This window comes from Carassius carassius, chromosome 27 (genome assembly GCF_963082965.1).
Source record: "Carassius carassius chromosome 27, fCarCar2.1, whole genome shotgun sequence".
NCBI lineage: Eukaryota > Metazoa > Chordata > Actinopteri > Cypriniformes > Cyprinidae > Carassius > Carassius carassius.
In genome coordinates this window covers 25,006,131-25,027,192 of record NC_081781.1, presented here as the reverse complement: position 1 = coordinate 25,027,192, position 21,062 = coordinate 25,006,131, and the positions used below count along the sequence as shown (strand labels likewise).

General features: G+C 36.2%; 1 protein-coding gene across 1 annotated transcript; it reads left to right on the top strand.

Annotated features, from left to right (window-relative positions):
- The first annotated feature begins 1,301 nt into the window (after positions 1 to 1,301).
- LOC132107336 (isthmin-2-like) lies at positions 1,302 to 10,468 on the top strand. Its single transcript, XM_059513569.1, has 6 exons — positions 1,302 to 1,912; positions 5,320 to 5,502; positions 5,971 to 6,271; positions 8,268 to 8,405; positions 8,514 to 8,582; positions 9,418 to 10,468. The coding sequence occupies exons 1-6, from the start codon at positions 1,790 to 1,792 to the stop codon at positions 9,933 to 9,935; spliced, it is 1,332 nt and encodes a 443-aa protein (XP_059369552.1). The 5' UTR covers positions 1,302 to 1,789; the 3' UTR covers positions 9,936 to 10,468.
- The last annotated feature ends 10,594 nt before the right edge of the window (positions 10,469 to 21,062 follow it).

The window sequence follows — 21,062 nt, the reverse complement described above, 5'->3', positions numbered from 1 at the left end:
AAATCGACTGATGTTTTTCACTCAATGTTTCATTCTTTATATCAGCTGTTAACAGACAGAAGTGAAAAATGTTTGTGCTGCCTTTTGTATTGTTATATTGTTGCTTTTGATTTGCTCTTTTTAAGTTAAATCTTTTTTAAGGACTTGTGTTCTTCTAACAAAAGTGCTAAATTTGGGTCACTGATATGATATGAAGAGCTCTTGTCTGTATGTATGATGATGTGGCTTATGAATGCCTGTCGGATGTACATTGTGTTTTTCCTCCATTCCCTTTTGTGTTCTTAAGTCTTGTTCTTAATCGGAGAGGCAGCTCTGAATATGTCTCTGAGTGCAGACGTATGTAAGTGACTTCAGAGCTACTAATGACTGTTAAGAGATGCAGATATGACGTTGGCTTTAAGCAGCCTGTATAAATGTAAGTAATGCTACTGAGCTGCATTTGACTGTGAAACCAAAAGGCATTCCACAATTTCTGTTTGTTTCTTGTTCATTCTGAGTTGCAGTTTTCATCAAATATACAGTCACATTTGTCACATGCAAGAAATTGAAATTCTTTGAATGTGACTGATCATTTGTTTCTAAAAAATAATGAAATAAATTATCCTGAACATTTTCTTTTTATCCAGAATCGAGTTCATTGTCATCATCAGATATCTCAGAAAAAGCAGAGCAAACATTACTCTCGTTGTTTTTATAATCAAAGACCAATCTTTTACTCCGTAGTCATATTCAGACTGTATGATGAACATTTATCTAAGGTATAGTGTATATTCAGTCAAAAGTTTAAAGTTGAGTTCAATTTAAATGATTTCATTAAAAACTTTAGATTAAAAACATAAGTTTAGCTGCTGCCTTAAATTTAGTTGGCATGTTACAGGTCATTTTGACTTGAATTATATTGAACGGTTTATAAAAAAAAAATGTGTGTGTGTATATGTATATGATTGTATATATATTTATATATATGTGTGTGTGTGTGTGTGCATATATATATATATATATATATATATATATGCCATAAATATTTAACGATACATATGTCACAGATTCAAACTGAACCATGAGATTATTAAAAATGCGCTTTATTTTGTTAATTTCTTTACATTTCAGTTTATTCACTTCTACTTTCTTAAATTCAAATATTCGTTATGCATCCTTTATCAAGTTCAGGAATTGAATTGGAAATAAAACTTAGAAGGCTTTCTGATATCAGTTCTGAAGGATTCTTTCCTGAGCGGAAACGAGTCATCGCACACACCTGGCAGTCAGATACATAATCATCACTAGCCCTGAAAAAAAAAAAAAAAGTCATATTCTCCTCCCATGCTGACCCCACAGAGATCAGAGCATCCTGCTGTTGCTTCTCTGCTGCGCGCTAAGCTTCCTTAAGGCATGTATCTGAGACTCCCATCATCATAGTAACGTGTCACCAATGATTCTGTGCTCCGACATCCTGAAGAAGGAGAGAAGAGAAAGTTTTGTAAAAGTTGAACAAGGATGCACTGGTGCGGACTGAAGAGCAGCGCTAAACCTGCAGTAAACTGAGAAACGATCAGCCCACATTCCAGTCACATTTAGTGTATTTGTGAATGGATTGAAGTGGTGAGGATTATCTGCCTGAACTCATAAAATGCCATTACATGTGACAGTTTTAATGAAGTTTGGATGAAGATGAGGAACAGCGCATTCAAGATCTTTTTCAAGAGGGAAACGCACACAGCTTCCTAAACAACTATTGAACATTTCATGTTTTAGCGGTATTTAGCGGACAGATACGCAACGGTGCAAAATGATAACAGCGCGTAAAAGTGTATGGGTGCTTTTAACTGTGCTGCTGGCTGCCTTGATGCAGCGCGCGATCAGCTTCCCTGTGAGGCATCACAAGAGACCCAGACACGGCGACTCTACAGGGGTGAGTATGGATCGAAATCTCGTGGCGTGGTTTTCTTTATTCTTTTTCATCCAGAACATATGCGTCACAGTAATTGACAGTGTTGGGAAGTAACTAGTTATATGTAACTAAATTACGTAATTTAATTACAAAATAAATGTAACTAATCAGTTACTGAGAAAACGTGTAATTAAATTAGAGTTAGGGTATTTATGAAAATGTAAACGATTGCAAGTGGGGTTACATCTGATTATTTTTTCACACATACAGATTTGATTGATTTCTTTCATAAATTGCATTGACTGCACCAACATTTCAGGAGTTTGGGATGCTTATTCCATGTCTTATTTAGCCTACTATTTGGGTTGTTTTATTTTTAAGATGAACTGTTTTTTTCCAGTGTTTCCTTTCATATGCAAAGATTTGATTCTTAAAACAACATCATAGCTACTAAACTATTTCTTGTTATGATTTAAAATCTGTATTTAACCTCTAATGATCTCAATGTAAAGAGGTGCTAGAGTCTGATTTTGTGGTGGCTGTGCTTTTAAATTAAATTATTATAATCTAAATTGAAATGATGAAGGATGTTTACAGTAATCAGTGCTGAATGGTACTGGTTAAACCTGCCTGCTTTAAATGTTTGAAAATGATTAACAGTTAAAAACATAAGAAATGTATAAAAGTTATCAAATGTAATCCGTTACATTACTGTAATCTGTAATCTACATTTCCAAAGTAACCTTCCAACACTGGTAATTGATTAGAAACCATGCCTCCATGATTTATTTTTGTTATATTTCATATGCTTTGTCAATATATTTCATATGTGTCAGACACAGACTATACTAAATAACGCATGTAATATTAAAGAAAAATATCACTTGTTAACTGAGTGCTGTTGTTTTGCATAATTGCCAAATAAGCTTTTAGTTCTGTACTTCAAGTTTCAGAATGTGTGAATATTTTATTTGTGTGTATTTAAAGTGTTTTTAAACAGCGTCTGCCTTTTTATATTTCAAAATGTAAAAAATTACACTTCACATTTCCTAACGTAATGCATAATTTCAGATTAATTCAGAGAGAGAGAAAAAAGGAAGAGAAAAAAAAATGTCTGTGAAACTGAAACTTAATGAAGAAACTCTTCTGTACCGTGGAACATAGAAGTTACTCTGGAAGATCCAAAAGCACAAACAGTCCACGTTCTAAGCATTTCAGTTTTAAAAAATTTTAAATGTACATTAATAATTTACTGATGACTTAACTTTGGCTTCAGAAAAGTAAGAGTCAGAGGTAACATGTTTGACAGTGTTACAGTTAATACTGCTATTAATGGTGATAATAGGGGTTTATTATAATTTAATGTTATATATCCAGCTTTCAATAATCACTTGTTTACCACAAAATGGTAAATGGGTTGAGTGGTTAAAATGTCACTGTGCCTTTTGGAATTAACTGTTTTCATTAATGGATAGAGGCCTCATACAGTAGATCAGTAAAATAGTGAAGCCTTACATAACAGTGGTCAAAAAATACTTAGTTTCACTCTCTCTCACAGGGTCATAGTTCAGCTTATAAATTGTTTTTTTAGCCCCTCTTCTGTGTTAATGTGGAATTTCCTGCATTCTGGTCTCCTTGATCCTGTGTTTCTGCACAAGGGGGCCATGTCTAACCTCTCCAAGAAAGGTCCTGCTACTCAGCTTTGCATTACTAAATGTCTCTTTTGTTTTTACATGTGGGGCAGGGGTCGTCAAAGGGAAAGGGAATGGGGGGTCTTAGATTATTGTTTTTCTTCACTGGTTTGGAAATGGCATGGTCCTGGGACTTTGATATTGGAGGTCAGATAAATCTAGGCTGCACTGCAGACTGCTCTCCCAAATGCCCTAACATAAATTGTGTGAGCTGATTGCGTCCATGTGTCTCACCAGAGAGCTCAATAGGAGCTGTGTGTGTATCCCATGGTCTCCAGCTAGCGTATAAGGCTTTGTTTCGGGTTCTGGAATTCATGCCATATGTTTGTCATGGTGAGAAAGCCCACTGGTAGGACAGGCCACATTCCACTGGGAGGAAAGATGATTTTACAATGAATTAACAATACAGAGAAAGACAAGAGATGGCCTCGGGGAGACAAAGGATGTAAGGAGAGACTGGGTTTCTATTCCGAACATGTAGGAACATTACTTGCCCTGTTAGGCCATGTTATGAGTCTTTACTGAGTAACAGTGACTAGTCCTTCAGCCTCTCTTGTTGAGACTTCCAGGAAGAAAAGATTCACATACCCCTGAGTGTCTTATCTGCAGATCAAGTAGCATACAGCTTGGGCCAAAAAGACATAAGACACCTCTGATTCACAGCTGAATACATTTGATATTTAACTGATTGTTCCACTGTTGAAAAAAATTGTAAATAGTGTAAATAGTAATTAAACTATTTTACTTACAAAAGTCATTGCTGAATAAAATTGCTTTGCTGGTTTGAATGTGTTCTCAGGCTGTGACAGGTTATGCAGTAACATGGACAGTTACTTCATTGTTCAACTCTCAAGCCAGTATAAACTCTGCTTTAAAAAGTGAGCAAGAACATCAGCACATTTCAGTGGAAAATGGTACAAGTCGACCTTTTATAATCTTTTCCTTAAAGGATTACTCCACCCAGAAATGAAAATTTTGTCATTAATCACTTACCAACGTCATTCCAAACCCATAAAAGCTTTTTTCGAAGATCCTCTTCTGACTATTATAAATTCACCATTATCATTAGAATAAGTCCCAAAAACCTTCAAACTTGATGTTATTAAGCCTCTCATCAAAAAAACAAAACTAGACCCCAAAGAACTAGTTAATTATAGACCGATCTCGAATCTCCCTTTTCTGTCCAAGATACTAGAAAAGGTGGTATCCTCACAATTATATGCCTTCTTAGAGAAAAATGATATCTGTGAGGATTTCCAGTCAGGATTTAGACCGTTTCATAGTACTGAGACGGCTCTCATGAGAGTTACAAATGACCTGCTCTTATCATCTGATCGTGGTCGTGTCTCTCTAGTGCTATTGGATTCTCGTCGCTTCATAACATTACGGTTGAACCACTGATGGCAGATGGACTATTTTAATGATGTCTTTCATACTTTTCTGGACTTTGACGGTGTAATTTACTAGGGACTCAATGGGACAGTCACAAGCCTCCCGGATTTTATCCAAAATATCTTTAATTGTGTTCTGAAGAGGAACAAAGGCTTTATTATAAATTGAAAAACCCCAATATAAAATCTTGAGGAACCAGTGGCGAATAAGTCTTCCTGGTTCTGACTTCACACCTACACTACTCTATGCAAGCTAGCACTTATTGTTTCATGCAATGTTAGTTTTTCAACAGACACATCCTCAGACATCTTTGAGAGACACTGACATCATCTCTTGCACCAACAGAACCAAGTCCAGAACGAGCTGGCAGACCCTCGTCCCCACCAACACAGGTGGCTCCAGCATCACTCAACAGGTGTCCTACCACAGCCTGAGCCCGAGGAAGAATCAAAACCCTTTGTCCTAGACCTCAAAAACTTTCCAGACCTGGCAAATGCTGACACTGACTCCCAAAACCCAAACATTCAGGTGAGCACATGCAAGAGCACACATCTCAAGTTAGTAGTCATCTCTGTGAAATGCTTTGTGATGTGACTTTCAATGATTGACCTGAGCAAGTCATAATATGCCAGCCAAGATATAATAAGCCATAACTGTGTTTCTCTACTCTGAGGCTAATGTCTAATCCTGTCTAAGCCAAAGTGGATTCATCAGCATCCATAGTGAGTCATCTCTCCTGATAGGATGTAATTAAGTGTAATAAGTTATCTTATCTTGAGATGAGGAGGAAGTAATTCTGCTTGATTTGATATTGAGCCTTTGCTCAAATCAAAAAACTCGATCAGTGACTCACCACTTAAACTTACTGCTACTGACTTTTCTCCAGACTTATTACAGTATGATTTGTCTTCATTCACTGCATGCTTTAAGTTCTTAAAATAACACCCAGTGTTCCATCCTATTTAATCCCTATGTATTTGGCATCCTTGGTTGTAGGTGACCATTGAGGTGTTGGATGACCCCCCCATGGAAATGGACAAGGACCTGGTTAAAGAATGGAGCAATGACTGGCCCACATCTTCTCCCTCCTCCACTGTAGAATGGCTGGGCGGAAAGAAGCTTTTCTGGCCTTTATTTTGGGGCTACACAGATGTAGATTCGGGCGAGGATGGTACTGGCCAAGCAGTGGAGGAAGAGGATGATTATGCACTGGAGTATGACAGTGGGGAGGCCCTTCCTAGTGGACTGGACAAGACAGGTGGCATTTGGGAAAGCCCATGGACTCAACGCCATTATGGTGAGTGCTCTCTTTTTAGCTGTTTCTACATGCAGGTCTTGAGAATTTAGAAATAAGAGTATTTGAACCTTCAACCAGTGTGATGTATAAAAACATTGGAATGAAGAAAGTGGTCAGAATTGGTAACATCAGAATTTAAGAAAGCGAAATCAGTGGGAGAATTCAAAAAAGCTGGATTGGCAGCAGTCAGATGAAGGCGATTTGGAGAGGTATGTAGGAGAGGAGAGAGATGTAGAGACTGGAGAGAAAGGGTAGAGTGAGTAAAGACTGTTCCAAAGCACTGATTCAGACTAAGCTCGCAGCCATCAGCAGGGTATTTGTGAGTGCCGGACCTTTGATGTAGAGACTAGTTCCACTCGGCGGAGAAGACGAGAGAAGCTGTTTGAAGACGAGCCCGATCCGCTCACTAATGGCAGCATGAGTACGTTCTCTTGGACAAATAAGCCCATGCTTGTGTTCAATTAGAGTGCAGATCGGGAACACAGAGTGAGAGGGGTCATCCGTTTACTTTTTATGTCCCGCGAGTTGGGCCCCAGACCCTAAATCTCCCCACCACCCCCTCCAGCCCAGAGCGGCTAGACCTTTTAAGCCTGTTCAAGAATCCTAGGCTTTTCAAAGCCATGCATAACATTACGCCTCTGTTCATTTTTTGTTTTTCTCTCCAGGCCATGTCTGTTTTATGGTGGGAATTGTGCATTTTGGCTGTGCAGTCTTTCATTGGAGACAAGGATGAAATGGGATGGGGGTTTAATTGGAGTGGTCAAGAAAAGATACAGTGATTGAGTACTAAATTTAGACATTAAGGATGGACCCAATCTAGACCAGAAGATGATGCCTATTCTACTATGTAGGATCACTTCATTTTTTAAATGGATTTCTGGGCCCTTAACTGGACAGGAAGATAATGTTTTATTGAAATAATGCTTCATTGGTTTATGCTGATGATTTCGAGTAACAATTATGATTCGTTCAGCCAAAGAAATCAGCAAAGAGATTTAACAGACCGTCCAAAATGTTCTTGACACCAGCATCTTTTAGCATGGGTAATGTTAGCCACCCAAATCTCGACCTTGTGGATTTAGTGCCCATTCCTGCTTCTGCTAAACGACAAGCCCTGTGGCTGTTGAGGGTTTCACAGTTTGGCAGTTCTACAAAGCCAGCAAGAGTAGCCGCTGTGCCAACGCCTCCTTTTCATCATTCACTAGTCTGTCTGTAATCAGGACACCATCACTGTGTCTGCAATGTCACTGGCACCCCACCCAAATTCAAGTTAAATATTTAAAAATGCTAGTCTGTAATCTATACTCTGTATTACAGAAGAAAGAAGAAGACATCTGTTGTTTTTGTTTAACGAAACAATTTTTTTTTTGTAAAGAGTGTTGAAATCTCCTCCAAAAGCTAAAAGCTAATCAGTCTTGTTGTTTTTTTTTTTTTGGAGGATATAAGGCTTGGCAAATGCTCACTCTTTCAGCTTACCCTTGTTTTTGTCTGCAAAAGTTACAGGTGTTAGAGTGTTTTTGTTGGCGGTTTCCAGGGTGCTACTATACTATTGCAAAGCTTTTCCTCACTCAGTGATGAGTGGTTGTTATTATGTTTCTATGCATTTACTGGGTTTGTTGCTGAGATGTTGCTGGAGTGTCTGCTAGATGATTTCTAACTGCTAAGCCTTGCATTAAGTTGTCAATGTAAACAGGGTCTGAAATATTTTGTGATTAGATCAATAAAACCCCATGTATGGAGGTAGTCAGAAACAACATAAGAGCTTTTGTATTAACAGCACAAGTGGTTGCAGGCATGCATTTAAAGCTCATGCTAATACCAATCGAAAATAGTAATTGTAATACATCCCAAAGGACCACTTGTTATCCATTCACTGAAAAGTATTTGAGGTTAAGGATTTTCTTCAAATTTTCATTCACCCTATATGATGAATGGTGATGGGTACCACAAAAAAAACCTAAATTAATGTTTTAACTGATTATTCTTGTGCTTTTAGACAAAAAAGAGGAAGAATGGAGCGCATGGGGTCCCTGTAGTGTCACTTGTGGAAATGGCAACCAGACCCGCTCACGTTCATGTGGAGATTTCTGCATCTCCACCGAATCCCGAAGCTGTGACCTTGTGCCATGCCCAGGTTATTTCAGTTCTCAAAAAATTTATCTGTTTGTAATAAAATTCTAAACCATTTCATGTTATATTATGTCAAACTAAGAGTTTTCTTTTTTCTTCTTCTTCTTTCCAGATGATTGGAACAGTGTGGCTCACGTCTTTCCATTTGAGATGGAAAATGGTACAGAACCCTTTGGCACTGGTGAGTGCTTTAAAGCTATCAGTATTCAATTCATGATGAATTGTAAAAAAATAAATAATAATAATAATAATAAGCATTCAGACACTGATTGTTAAATGTTAGTGTAAATGTACACCAGTGGAGTGGCTGAACTGACTCTACATCCACAAAAAAATCACCTTGACACCAGCAGAGGTTGAAAATGAACATTCAGTTTGTAGGTGATATTTTAAGCATGTTGTTGAGTCCTAATAATAATAAAATTCTGGCCTACAAAGATGACAATTGGCATGATTTTTGTTTAATGTCCCATTTGATTAAGATTTATAATTGTATTGAGAAGCCATTGCCATTGAGAAGCTATTGCTCCATCATAAAAAAGACAGAACTGAATTGAGCAGTTGCAATGTAAAATCAGATAAATGTGTTAACTTGTATTAGTTGTATTAGTTAATGCTTTTTACAACGTATAGTCTATATGAACTTTACACACCCCTGTTGAAAAAAGCAGCATATGTTGGTTAGGTATGTTTTGAAGCATGGCTGCTGGTTTGAATTGGTTTAAACTGGTCCTTAGCTGGTTTAAGCTGGTCATGTGCTGGTCCTGAGCAGGAGCTAGTTGCTAAGGATCAGCACATGACCAGTTTAAACCAGTTCAAACCAGCAGCTTCAAAACATACCTAACCAGCATTTGCTGGATTTTTCAACAGGGACAACAATGCATGAATATGTGAATTTTTATTTTAAAATGCATGAAACTATCACACTACTTTTTAAACCACTATTAGGCAAATGACACTCTGCTATAAACTGATGTGGCTAATATGTAATCTGTTTGGGTTTGGTTGTTCTGCAGATGTTGACAGCTGTGAGAAGTGGTTGAATTGTAAGAGTGAGTTTCTCCAACGTTACCTGCAGCAGGTATTGACTGATTTACCCAGCTGTCCATGCACCTATCCTTCAGAAGCCTCCACCAATATAGTCAGTCTGCTGGATGCAGGACATGACCAGACCTTCCGATGGAGGGATGCTAGCGACCCAAAAGAGCGGCTGGACATCTACAAGCCCTCGGCACGCTCTTGCTTGCGTTCTGGCCTCTCAACAGATGGCACCACTCTGGCCGCACAGCATTGTTGCTATGATGACAACAAGCTTCTAATTACAAGGGGCAAGGGTGCAGGTACTCCCAACCTAATAAGCACAGAGTTCTCTCCAGAGCTGCATTTTAAGGTGGATGTAATGCCTTGGATTCTGTGCAAAGGAGACTGGAGTAGGTTTCATTCTGTCCGCCCACCCAATAATGGCCTGCATTGCACAGAAAACCCCCAACAGGACATTTTCATGAATGAATTGGAGGAGGCCAGAGAATATTAAGTCACCAAATTACTGTCCCTCCTCTGACACACCATCCTGCTGTGGTGCTTAACCCAACACAAAATACCAGCCAGCCGCATGTGTGCAGTATAGAGCCAGTCTTATGTTGTGGGATGCATTATCGTAACTGTGTTCGCAAAGCATGGCCTCTTGCTTTTCCTGTGTTTGGAATATTGTGGAAAATGTAAGAAATGTTTAAAAATGGATTATAATCAATCTGTTGATAATCTCTCTTTTGATATGTGAATCTTGTAACTCTTGTATTTGTGTAAATGACCAATACAGGTCAATACAGGTTGGTGTTGTTGCTGCTGCAATCACATAGAGTGGGATGCAAAGGTCTGACACCCCAAACTATAGATTATCAGCATAATAAAGTTGTACTAAATCATGTACATGATTTTATGTACATGTCTACCTTTCTCTTAATGGACAGCAGAACTGGATCTAACAATTCCACATTTGTTCAAAACCTATAATGATCATGTTATCCAGCATGATTTGAGAATTTTCCAAAGAGCATCTTAAGTGCTTCATTCCCCTAATAAACAAATTACATTGACCATGTGAGTAAGGGGTCACCTTACTCACATGGTCAATGTAATTTGTTTATTAGATTTTTTTTTCCTCATTCATTTGAATTAATTGTTTAAATAATTATTTATTATTTGCTTTAACAGTAACATTTATTCCTAATATATCTTGAATCCTATATTGAGTGTGGTCTCAGACCTTTGGATCCCACTGTATTTACTTTGATATCAGTGCCATCCAATGTAAAATTTGGGTCCTGAAGCAAAATGAGTAAAAAAAAAATAAATAAAAAAAAAACTCTGCTATAGACTTGCAGGTATGTTTTGAGAGTACATGGGCACACTTTCACTGCCAACTCAGGGGAAACCATTCCATAACAATGTTCACTTAGTTCTTTAATAGAGTCAAAATTTCAGAAAGGGAACGAGCTGACAGACATAAAGAGAATATTATAATATGTATATTGATATATCATTTATGTGTATGTACAAATTTGCTGTTTAATTGTTCTGCAAATGTGCATTTGCTGTGTTGTTATTGCTGTTGCTTTTCATGTGTTGTTGGAAACTGTTTCAGGGTAACTACTTAATATTGCTCCAGACCTCTAATTTGAAATATTGCTCTTAAGAGTATGCAGTCTGTGTATGCACATGCTACGGCTGGCACTTTATTTAACATTTATTGAAATGTATATTTGCATGATGAAACATTTATTGTGAATGGATTGCTTCCTGTGGTCATTGCTACATTAATGGCAAGAACAGTATTTCTGTGTTAGCATGTGTTGAACAGTATTTATTGTATTTTTATCGCACATTTCCTGACGCTTTCAACTGATCATCCATTCAGATGGTGCACTACCCAGAGTCCTCCAGGACACACTGACCTGAAAAGGGAAATCATGTTCTCAAACACCTCTTTAACAACAAAACAAGTCAATATTCGCTGTTTATTATGTGTACTTTATAATGATTTTGCAAGTTGCAAGTTCTATTAAAACAAATACAAAGATGTGTTTGAAAAAATAAAAATCTCTTGCTTGTTTCTTTCAATAAAATACATCAGGTTGTTTAGTTATGAATTGTAACATCTGGACTAACTGATGCTAAGCAAGAACACTCCATGGCGATTTTTTTGGCACTGCAATGCAGATACCTGTCATCCCTTTTTATGAACAACAATCAATACCCATCAGTGAGAGACTCATCAGGGCTCATGTCTTTGATTACTCTGTTTTTTCATTTGTTCGGTTTTAACTAGAAACATCCAACAACTGGAAACTCATCTCCCTTGGCTATATCTGCTTTTTGTATTTGTGGAAATCTGCTGTTAGTTAGAAGATCTTGTTTCTCGAGTGATGAGCAGAGTTGTGCGCAACTTGAGAATGCCTTTTAAATTTCTGAATTTGAATTGGATTTAAATTACAGTAGCAAACACAATGTAGAATTGTAATTTTAATTTAGAACAGGGCTGACCATTAGGTTATAGATAGAGTTCTTTGTTTCTTAGCACTCCCGTCTCTGGCTTGCTTACTGGGTGGGTTAAAACTCAATGTTGACTCTTAGCATCTTCCTGTTTAAACTACATTGTTTTCAACAACAGTAAGGAATGACATCACAATATACTAATTCTGCTTGAAATCAGAGACGTTACTACAAACCCGATTCCAAAAAAGTTGAGACATTGTACAAATTGTGAGTAAAAAAGGAATGGAATAATTTACAAATATCATAAACTTATATTTTATTCACAATAGAATTTAGTTAACATATCAAATGTTGAAACTGAGACATTTTGAAATGTCATGCCAAATATAAGCTCATTTTGGATTTCATGAGAGCTACACATTTCAAAAAAGTTGGGACAGGTAGCTATAAGAGGCCGGAAAAGTTAAATGCACATATGAGGAACAGCTGGAGGACCAATTTGCAACTTATTAGGTCAATTGGCAACATGATTGGGTATAAAAAGAGCCTCTCAGAGTGGCAGTGTCTCTCAGAAGTCAAGATGGGCAGAGGATCACCAATTCCTCCAATGCTGCGGCGAAAAATAGTGGAGCAATATCAGAAAGGAGTTTCTCAGAGAAAAATTGCAAAGAGTTTGAAGTTATCATCATCTAAAGTGAATAATATCATCCAAAGACTCTGAACAATCTCTGTGCGTAAGGGTCAAGGCTGGAAAACCATACTGGATGCCTGTGATCTTTGGGCCCTTAGACGGCACTGCATCACATGCAGGAATGCTACTGTAATGAAAATCACAACATGGGCTCAGGAATACTTCCAGAAAACATTGACGGGGAACACAATCCACCGTGCCATTCGCCGTTGCCGGCTAAAACTATGGGTCAAAAAAGGAGCCATATCTAAACATGATCCAGAAGCGCAGGCGTTTACTCTAGGCCAAGACTCATTTAAAATGGACTGTGGCAAAGTGGAAAACTGTTCTGTGGTCAGACGAATAAAAATGTGAAGTTCTTTTTGGAAAACTGGGACGCCATGTCTTCCAGAGTAAAGAGGACAAGGACAACCCAAGTTGTTATTAGCGATCTGTCCAGATGCCTGCATCTCTGATGGTATGGTGTTGCATGAGTACATGTGGCATGGGCAACTTACACATCTGGAAAGGCACCATCAATGCTGAAAGGTATATCCAAGTTCTAGAACAACATATGCTCCCATCCAGATGTCGTCTTTTTCAGGGAAGTCCTTGCATTTTCCAATATGACGATGCCAGACCACATAATGCATCAATTACAACATCCTGGCTGCGTAGAAGAAGGATCCGGGTACTGAAATGTCCAGCCTGCAGTCCAGATCTTTCACCCATAGAAAACATTTGGTGCATCATAAAGAGGAAGATGAAGACCTAAGACAGTTGAGCAACTAGAAGCCTGTATTACACAAGAATGTAACAACATTCCTATTCCTAAACTCGAGCAACTTGTGTCCTCAGTCCCCAGATGTTTGCAGACTGTTATAAAAGGAAGAGGGGATGCCAGACGGTGGTAAACATGGCCTTGTCCCAACTTTTTTGAGATGTGTTGATGCCATTAAAATTTACAGTTTTTCTCAGTCGCTTTGGTACATTTCTCGAATCAAACTCACAATTTGCAAAACAGTAAGTGCATTTCTCAAAACAACTCGTACAAATAGCAAAACACCATGGATTACCTGCAAAAGCCAGTCTCTTGTTTAAAATCCTTAGTTCATCTCTCAAAAATAAATATCTGTGTCAATGAACATGTCAGTGCCATCGAATGACAAGTCCTTGTGTCATAGTTTACGGATAAGACAGTCAAATTGCTTAGTCATGTTGTCAATATAACAGTGTACTCTGGAGAGATGTTCTGATGTAAACTATGGCAACATTTTGGATGACAGTTACTGTATTGAACAGTATGCAATATGCTTATGTATGCCATATATCCATTTCAAAAGTACAAATTTACACATTACTGTATGTGGGATATTGATTGAAAGAGACTGGATAGAATTCCCAGTTAGACTTTTACTAGTGGTCTGGCCAAAAAAAAAAACAATGTCATTGTGATATAGAAAAGGAAAAAGAAATATGGGCACAAAGATGAAAATAAGTCCATTTTCAGAATGTGTAACTCTTGTGTTGTCCTCTGTCTATAAGGTATAAGCTTTCCAACTGAAGATTCATGAGATGAACCTGTGAGCTATTTCAGAGAAATGGTTTATCATTGGTTTATCATCTACATTCTCCTCATTAGTAAATATTCACTTGCACAATTCATGCCAAATTGACAAAAAGTCTGATAATGTACCAAAGCAAAAAAAAAAAAGTGTGCTTGGCAATTTATGACAACTAGATTAACCATTTTGAATTTAAAGACTTATACAATGAACTAAAGACCCGATGTTTTGGGGGGTAAGACTATTGCACAGAAAACTATATAATACATTTTGAGCAACATGACATTAGCAACTGATAATGTAGGAAACAACAGAGAATTGTACATAATCATTTGCATGGATGTACCAAAGCATTTGCAACTTGTTCAAAATGAGAAACTGCTTTTTTGATGTGCACAAGTGACACAATGATGTGAGAATTGAACAGGTAGTTTTGAAAATTTCAATTCTGATCTGAGAAATGTACCAAAGTGACTGAGAAAAACTGTAACTGTATTTTTAATTTTAACATGACCTTATTTGTATAGTTGTATTTTATATTTAATCTGTAGCTATCTGTAATTTTATGCTCTACTGTTAGTGTTATCTGTATACACCAAGGGTCTGATAGTAATGCAATTTCAATTGACAATAAAGCAGACTTGACTTGACTTTGATAGATAGATAAATAGACAGACAGACCAACGTGATCTCATGAGAATACGTGTGTATTTTTACGTTAAATGTGGTTCTACCATACGTACATTCCCTTACGTTTTCATGAACATAAAAACGTACAACTTTGACTTATTTATAGCAGTAAAACGTACAAATACTAACGTGTTAGCAGCTAAAAAACGTAAATAATCTAACGTAAAGTGTGAATGTATATGAATTCCCGTGTATTAATATTAAAAAAAAAATTAATTTATTGAAAGCAGTTTACTCATCTACTTAATGCTGCAAACTCCTTTCAGGGGATTACATAATGTTTTCTCCTATCCAATGACTGACAATACAACCATAGATACACAAAAGCACAGCATAAAACATCACATCCATTTTATTTGTTTGCTGTACTCCATATCTTTAGAATCCAGATGTTTGCAAGGAACATATCCAAATTCAGCTCTTTATCAATCGATCTTCATCTTCATTCTCAGCAACAGCGACCGTCACAGTCAAAGCCCGCGCTCGTTCTTCTTCTTCTTCTTCTGTATTTTTTATTGGCAGTTTGCAATCAATGTGCATTACCGCCATCTACAGGGCTGAGGTGCCCGCGCTCGTTATGATTCGAATTTGAAAATAGCGCCAGTACGCCACCCTCGAGAAACGTTACGACATGGTTTACGACACTGATATCGAAATCTCATTGGTTCTAACCTAATTCGTCACAGATTGCGACATGCCGTGTTTCAGTTGATAGACATTTGAAAGCCAGCGCGCCTTCAAGGAGAGAAGACAGATTCATAATTTCACGGATTAATAAATTAAATTCTGCTCTGTACCCTATAAAAACTTACCTCCAGAAAGGACTGCGAATGGAACTCAATATCATTTGAACTACTTTTGGTACCACTTTTGATATTTTCGCAAAAAATAAAAGATTAACATTACATTTTCTTGTCTGTTATTTGTTTATTTATAACAGTAACGTTATCTAGTTTTAAGCAGTGTTGGGAAGGTTACTTTGGAAATGTAATAGGTTACAGATTACAAGTTACCCTGTTTAAAATGTAATAGTAGTGTAACTTTTTCAATTACTTTATTAAAGTAATGTAACTAATTACTTTTGAGTACTTTTTGATTACTTTCCTAAATTTGTGAAAATTAAAGAATAATAAATAAAAGCATATACATAAACTTATCAATACAGTTATCTAATAAGCATGTGACGTATTCTGTGTACTTAACTCCTGAAACATTGGTGTTTTTTTTTAAACTGCTGTCTCTTTGTATATGATGATAGTTTTCTCAAAATAAGTAAAATGCACATAAAGTGACACAGAGCAGTTCTAGAAATTATGTTTATGTGCTCGTGTACTCCTATATTGAGGCAGCAGAGGTTGAAAACACTGCGAGTTTCAGTCCTATGTGTAGTAAATAAAACAATTTTCTCCATTAATTTACAGGAGGGGCGGAAGGGGAAAAAAAATTCAGACTGGAAAATTCAAACTCATACAAACAAATTCATGGACAAAACAATTTTTTGTATGGACCGGACATAAAAAAGGTTTAAATCTTTAATTTGGGGACATGCAAAATAATTAAAAGTTCTGTCCTGAACTGCACCTTCACTTCCATTTTTCTCTTCAGTCTCTTTATTTTGCCCTGTTATCCATCTCTCTCATTACTTTAATACTCAAGATTGAACAAAACTATACTTTACAATACTACAATATCTTTATAGAAAAATCCTAATACTGTACACGAGTCATGTTTTTTCCTTACAAAAAATTACCATGCTTTTATTAGCCTATATAAAAGTAAAATAACCTTGTTTTTTTTTTTTTTTGCAAATGGATTTGTATTTATTTTTAAATAAATACATTTGTAAAATAATTTTACATTTTTGGTTATCACAGTTAAACAATAGTAGCCATTTTCTCTGGATTTTTAGTTAAATATTAAAATGTTAATTTTCGTAAGGGTTGTGTTGTTGTCTGTCGTAGCTCCCCCTAAACCTATAAAAAAAAATCTGAATTTTTTTCAGCTAAATTAGTACTGTAACATTGCAACAGATAATAATGATGTCCTTTATATAGTATTTTGAGTGATGACCGGTGAGCAACGTGCTGCTGCTTGATTAAATAAATAAAAAAACAAAGACAAAAAAGCATCTTTACAGATGAAACTGACCTGAAACCCTGAACAGTAGTTCTGCTTCTCTGCTCCAGCAGTACACTCTATTCCCTCTCTCTCTCTCTCTCTCTCTCTCTCGCATTGATTACTCTGAGTCTGATCCAAACCGTTTGGCGGAGGCGCGGAGAGCGCGCGAGTCATGACTAACAATTCATGACTTATTAGAGATCTAATTATCAAATGGCGGATTCGCAAATGATCGCTTTAGTACATTCGGCAGGCAATTATACAATAATGATATTAAATAGTGGGGCAAAATCGGCTGCCAGGCCACCGGGAATTGTCCCGGTTCTCCCGGTGTCCAGTCCGCGCCTGATTTCCACAGACACGCAGAATGTGCAAGTCATATATTGCATTTTTGGGGCTTTATATTCACAGACACTAGTCGATGTCATGTTTTGATTCAAGTGTACTGACCTACTTTTGATTTAGTCATTCAAAATGTGGCATATTCCGTCCGCATTAGGCATTTCGTTTTTATGACTGGATTCTACGAACCAGACTGTATTTCCGCATCCCGGAAATTATTAGGGCGGTATGTCTCAGAATAGTCAGTGCAATTTGGGAAAGAAATCAGTTAAATCTGTATGTGGATGTGTGTAAATATTCAAATGTAATCCCCTTTGTAATCGTAAAAAATTTCATAAGTAACTGTAATTTAATTACTCATTTTTTCTTAGTAACTGTAACTAATTACAGTTACAATAATTTTGTAATTAAATTACGTAACGCCGTTACATGTAACTAGTTACTCCCCAACACTGGTTTTAAGAAATGGTTATGGGTAGGTTTAGGTGTAGGATTAACGTTAGTGGCTCAGAATAACGTTTTAATGTTATATTTTTGCTAAAATTGTATTTTATTATGTTTTATTCTTTTAACATTCTTTATAAAATGGGTAGGTTAAGGTTCGGGTGGGGTTTAGGGATCTTACATTTATAAAAATAATTATAAAAATGGAAAATATACATAAATATAAAAAAAAATAATCAGATACGCATTGAAAAGCAGCTTCATGAGCAAATTTCTATGGATAACTGACTGGTCAGAACACATTCTATCTGTACGTATTTGAGGTTGTTTTTACGTAAATTTAGATACGTATCGAACCTGTAATTACGTCCAGATAATACGTAAACGACACTGTAAATACGTAAAGGCACATACGTATTGGACAGTTTTAATTTACGTCTAAATATGTACGTTTTGATTGTGAGATCGGGCTGGACAGACAGGCAGACAGATAGATAGATAGATAGATAGATAGAACGGGCCAGGCTGTTTGTGCATTCTGTCATGTCTGTCAGTAGTTCTTAGGCAGGGATTAAATAACAGCGACTAGGAGGTCAAAGAGCAAGGTAACAATAATCCATAGGATTAAGACTCCAATGAAATCTCAAGGATTCTGATTGTCCTTCTCTCTCTCTCTCTCTCTCTCTCTCTCTCTATATATATATATATATATACAGATCTTAGAAATGCATTGACATTGGCTAATGCAAATGGGTCAACAAAAGATATACAGCAGTTTGAAGCATGTCAGGAGTGAAAGTGTCATTCTTACAAGAAATTTTTATCAACAGCTTTAGGGGTTGGCCTGACATGGACATGTCTAAAATAAAAGGGTTATAACAGTTTCTAAGCCATGAAAACAAAATAATACACACAAAGGTCAATTTTTGAAAGGCTGCTCTCAAAATGCACCAGTATTTCAGATCCATGTCAGAAGTCTGGGTTCATCAGGCACCCTGCCAGTGCTTGGTGACTGCAGTGCTATTTGCTCTCTCAGAGCTACGGGAATCTAAAATATCCTCCGTTTGTGTGGCTGTGGAGCGGCTTCAGTACTCCCGTGCTGTCTGCCACCCACTGAGACCACAGATGTAAGTGATACATGCCACACATGCTATAAACCCTCTGAGTGGAGGCCTGATTATAGCATTCATCGTTTTTTTTTCTTTTCAATTAACTGGTTGTTTGAAGACTGAGAACTGTGGTGATTTTTCAAGCACTGATAGAGGCTTTGTTCTACGTCAAACTCATTGGAGGGCTTCTTGTGAAGTAGGATAAATCTAACCAAAAATGTTAAAGCCAGTCCATTGCATCTTTTAGTTCATACCAATACATCAATAACCGTTTAATTTTCATCTTTGCTGCTGATGACATGTGAAATGTTAATTAAATGCTGAACAAAATGACTAGCCATTAAGTTGTAAGTCCAAAGTTGGTGCTGAACTGTCATGTAACAAAATAAGATGGCATCAGTTTCAGATAAGTGCTTCTATGGCACTAGATCAAACAAACGTGCATAGAAATCTAATAAAAATTGTAATTGAAATTGAGTTTATTTTGAATGAATAGCATTTTATTCTGATGTGGCAATTCTATAATTTTATAACAAGTAGTACTGGTATATTGACAAGACAAGAATTAATGCTTAATTCATTTTATTTTATATTCTGTTATATTACATTATATGTTTACAGTATTTCATTACTTTTTATTCTGCTGTTAAACACGTTTTTACATCTTTGCAATCGTATATAATTTTTAATCTTTTGTTTATCTTTCTTTTGCAGTTTTGTTTACTTGACAACGCATAGTCTATATAGTTAGTAAGGTTATCAAGTGCTATCCGTTACAAATAGTTACGTGAAATAGAAAATGCACACAACAATATAGACTCAGGAAGGTATGGTTGTATTTTATTTATTTTTTCATGTTCACTGTTTACAAAGAGGCCTATAAGTCTATCTAGTTTAATAGAAATAACTGTCTTATTGTATCATTTTGTACATTGCGCACTGCTTTATGTATTGTAAGAAATAATCTTTATAGTAAACTATTCAGCTTTACATCCTATACAATGTGAACAATTAATGTATATTAATATGCTACTAGAAAAAAAAGTGCCATTTTTGAAGTAGCTCAGTACGCAGAAGAAGATGAACACTATTCTTAATTAATAAGAATAAATTAATTAGTATTATGAAGAGGGGTAAAAAAGAATATTATAATAAAATATTAGAGATTAATAAAAATAATATGAAAGGTTTATGGAACATTCTAAATGGTCTAATTAGAAATGAAACAAAAAATACAAATATAAGTTACCCAGATTATTTTGTTGATAATGATAAGATAATAAAAAACAAAGAAGATGTGGTTAATGGTTTCAATAATTTTTTTTGTAAATGTGGGACCAAATTTAGCAAAAAAATAAATGATTCAGAAATGACAGCAGGGGTGGTGGAGGATCTTTGGGATAGAAACCCAAGCTCTATTTTTCTAAGAGAAGTGGAAAGGAAGGAGATAGTAGACATTGTAAGAAAGTGCAAAAATAAATCTTCTGTGGACTGGAATAATATTGATATGAGTTTAGTAAAAAAAGTGATTGAAGAAATTTCAGAACCATTAACTCATATTGCTAATTTGTCTTTTCAACTTGGTAAATTTCCAGCCAAAATGAAAGTAGCGAAAGTAATACCATTATATAAAACAGGAGATAAACACCTTTTCACAAATTACAGGCCAGTTTCTATACTTCCACAGTTCTCCAAAATTCTAGAAAAACTGTTTACAGAAAGATTAGATAATTTTATTGAAACACACAAATTGCTTGAGGAGAGTCAATACAGATTCCGGACAAACAGATCAACATCTTTAGCTTTAATGGAATTAATTGAGGAAATTACAAATTGTATAGATACTAAAAAATATGTGTTAGGAATATTTATAGATTTAAAGAAAGCATTTGATACCATACATCATGATATTTTAATACTTAAACTAGAGTGGTATGGAATCAGAGGAGCTGGATTGAACTGGGTAAGTAGCTATTTGAGAAGCAGGATACAATTTGTGGAAATCGGTGATCAAAAATCTGTATGTATGGATATAATTTGTGGAGTACCACAGGGATCGGTCCTTGGCCCAAAACTCTTCATAATGTATATTAATGATATTTGTAGAGTATCAAATATATTAAAATTTATCTTGTTTGCTGATTATACAAATATGTTTTGTTCAGGGGACAACTTACAGCAGCTTTTAAATTCAATAGCAAATGCTGACAAAACGCTGGTTTGATGTA

Excerpts from the sequence above, each read along its gene's own strand:
- LOC132107336 (XM_059513569.1), top strand. The coding sequence starts at position 1,790 with ATGATAACAGCGCGTAAAAGTGTATGGGTGCTTTTAACTGTGCTGCTG. Across the intron at positions 6,272-8,267 it reads ATGGACTCAACGCCATTATG|ACAAAAAAGAGGAAGAATGG; the intron begins GTGAGTGCTCTC and ends TTGTGCTTTTAG. Across the intron at positions 8,406-8,513 it reads TGACCTTGTGCCATGCCCAG|ATGATTGGAACAGTGTGGCT; the intron begins GTTATTTCAGTT and ends TCTTCTTTCCAG.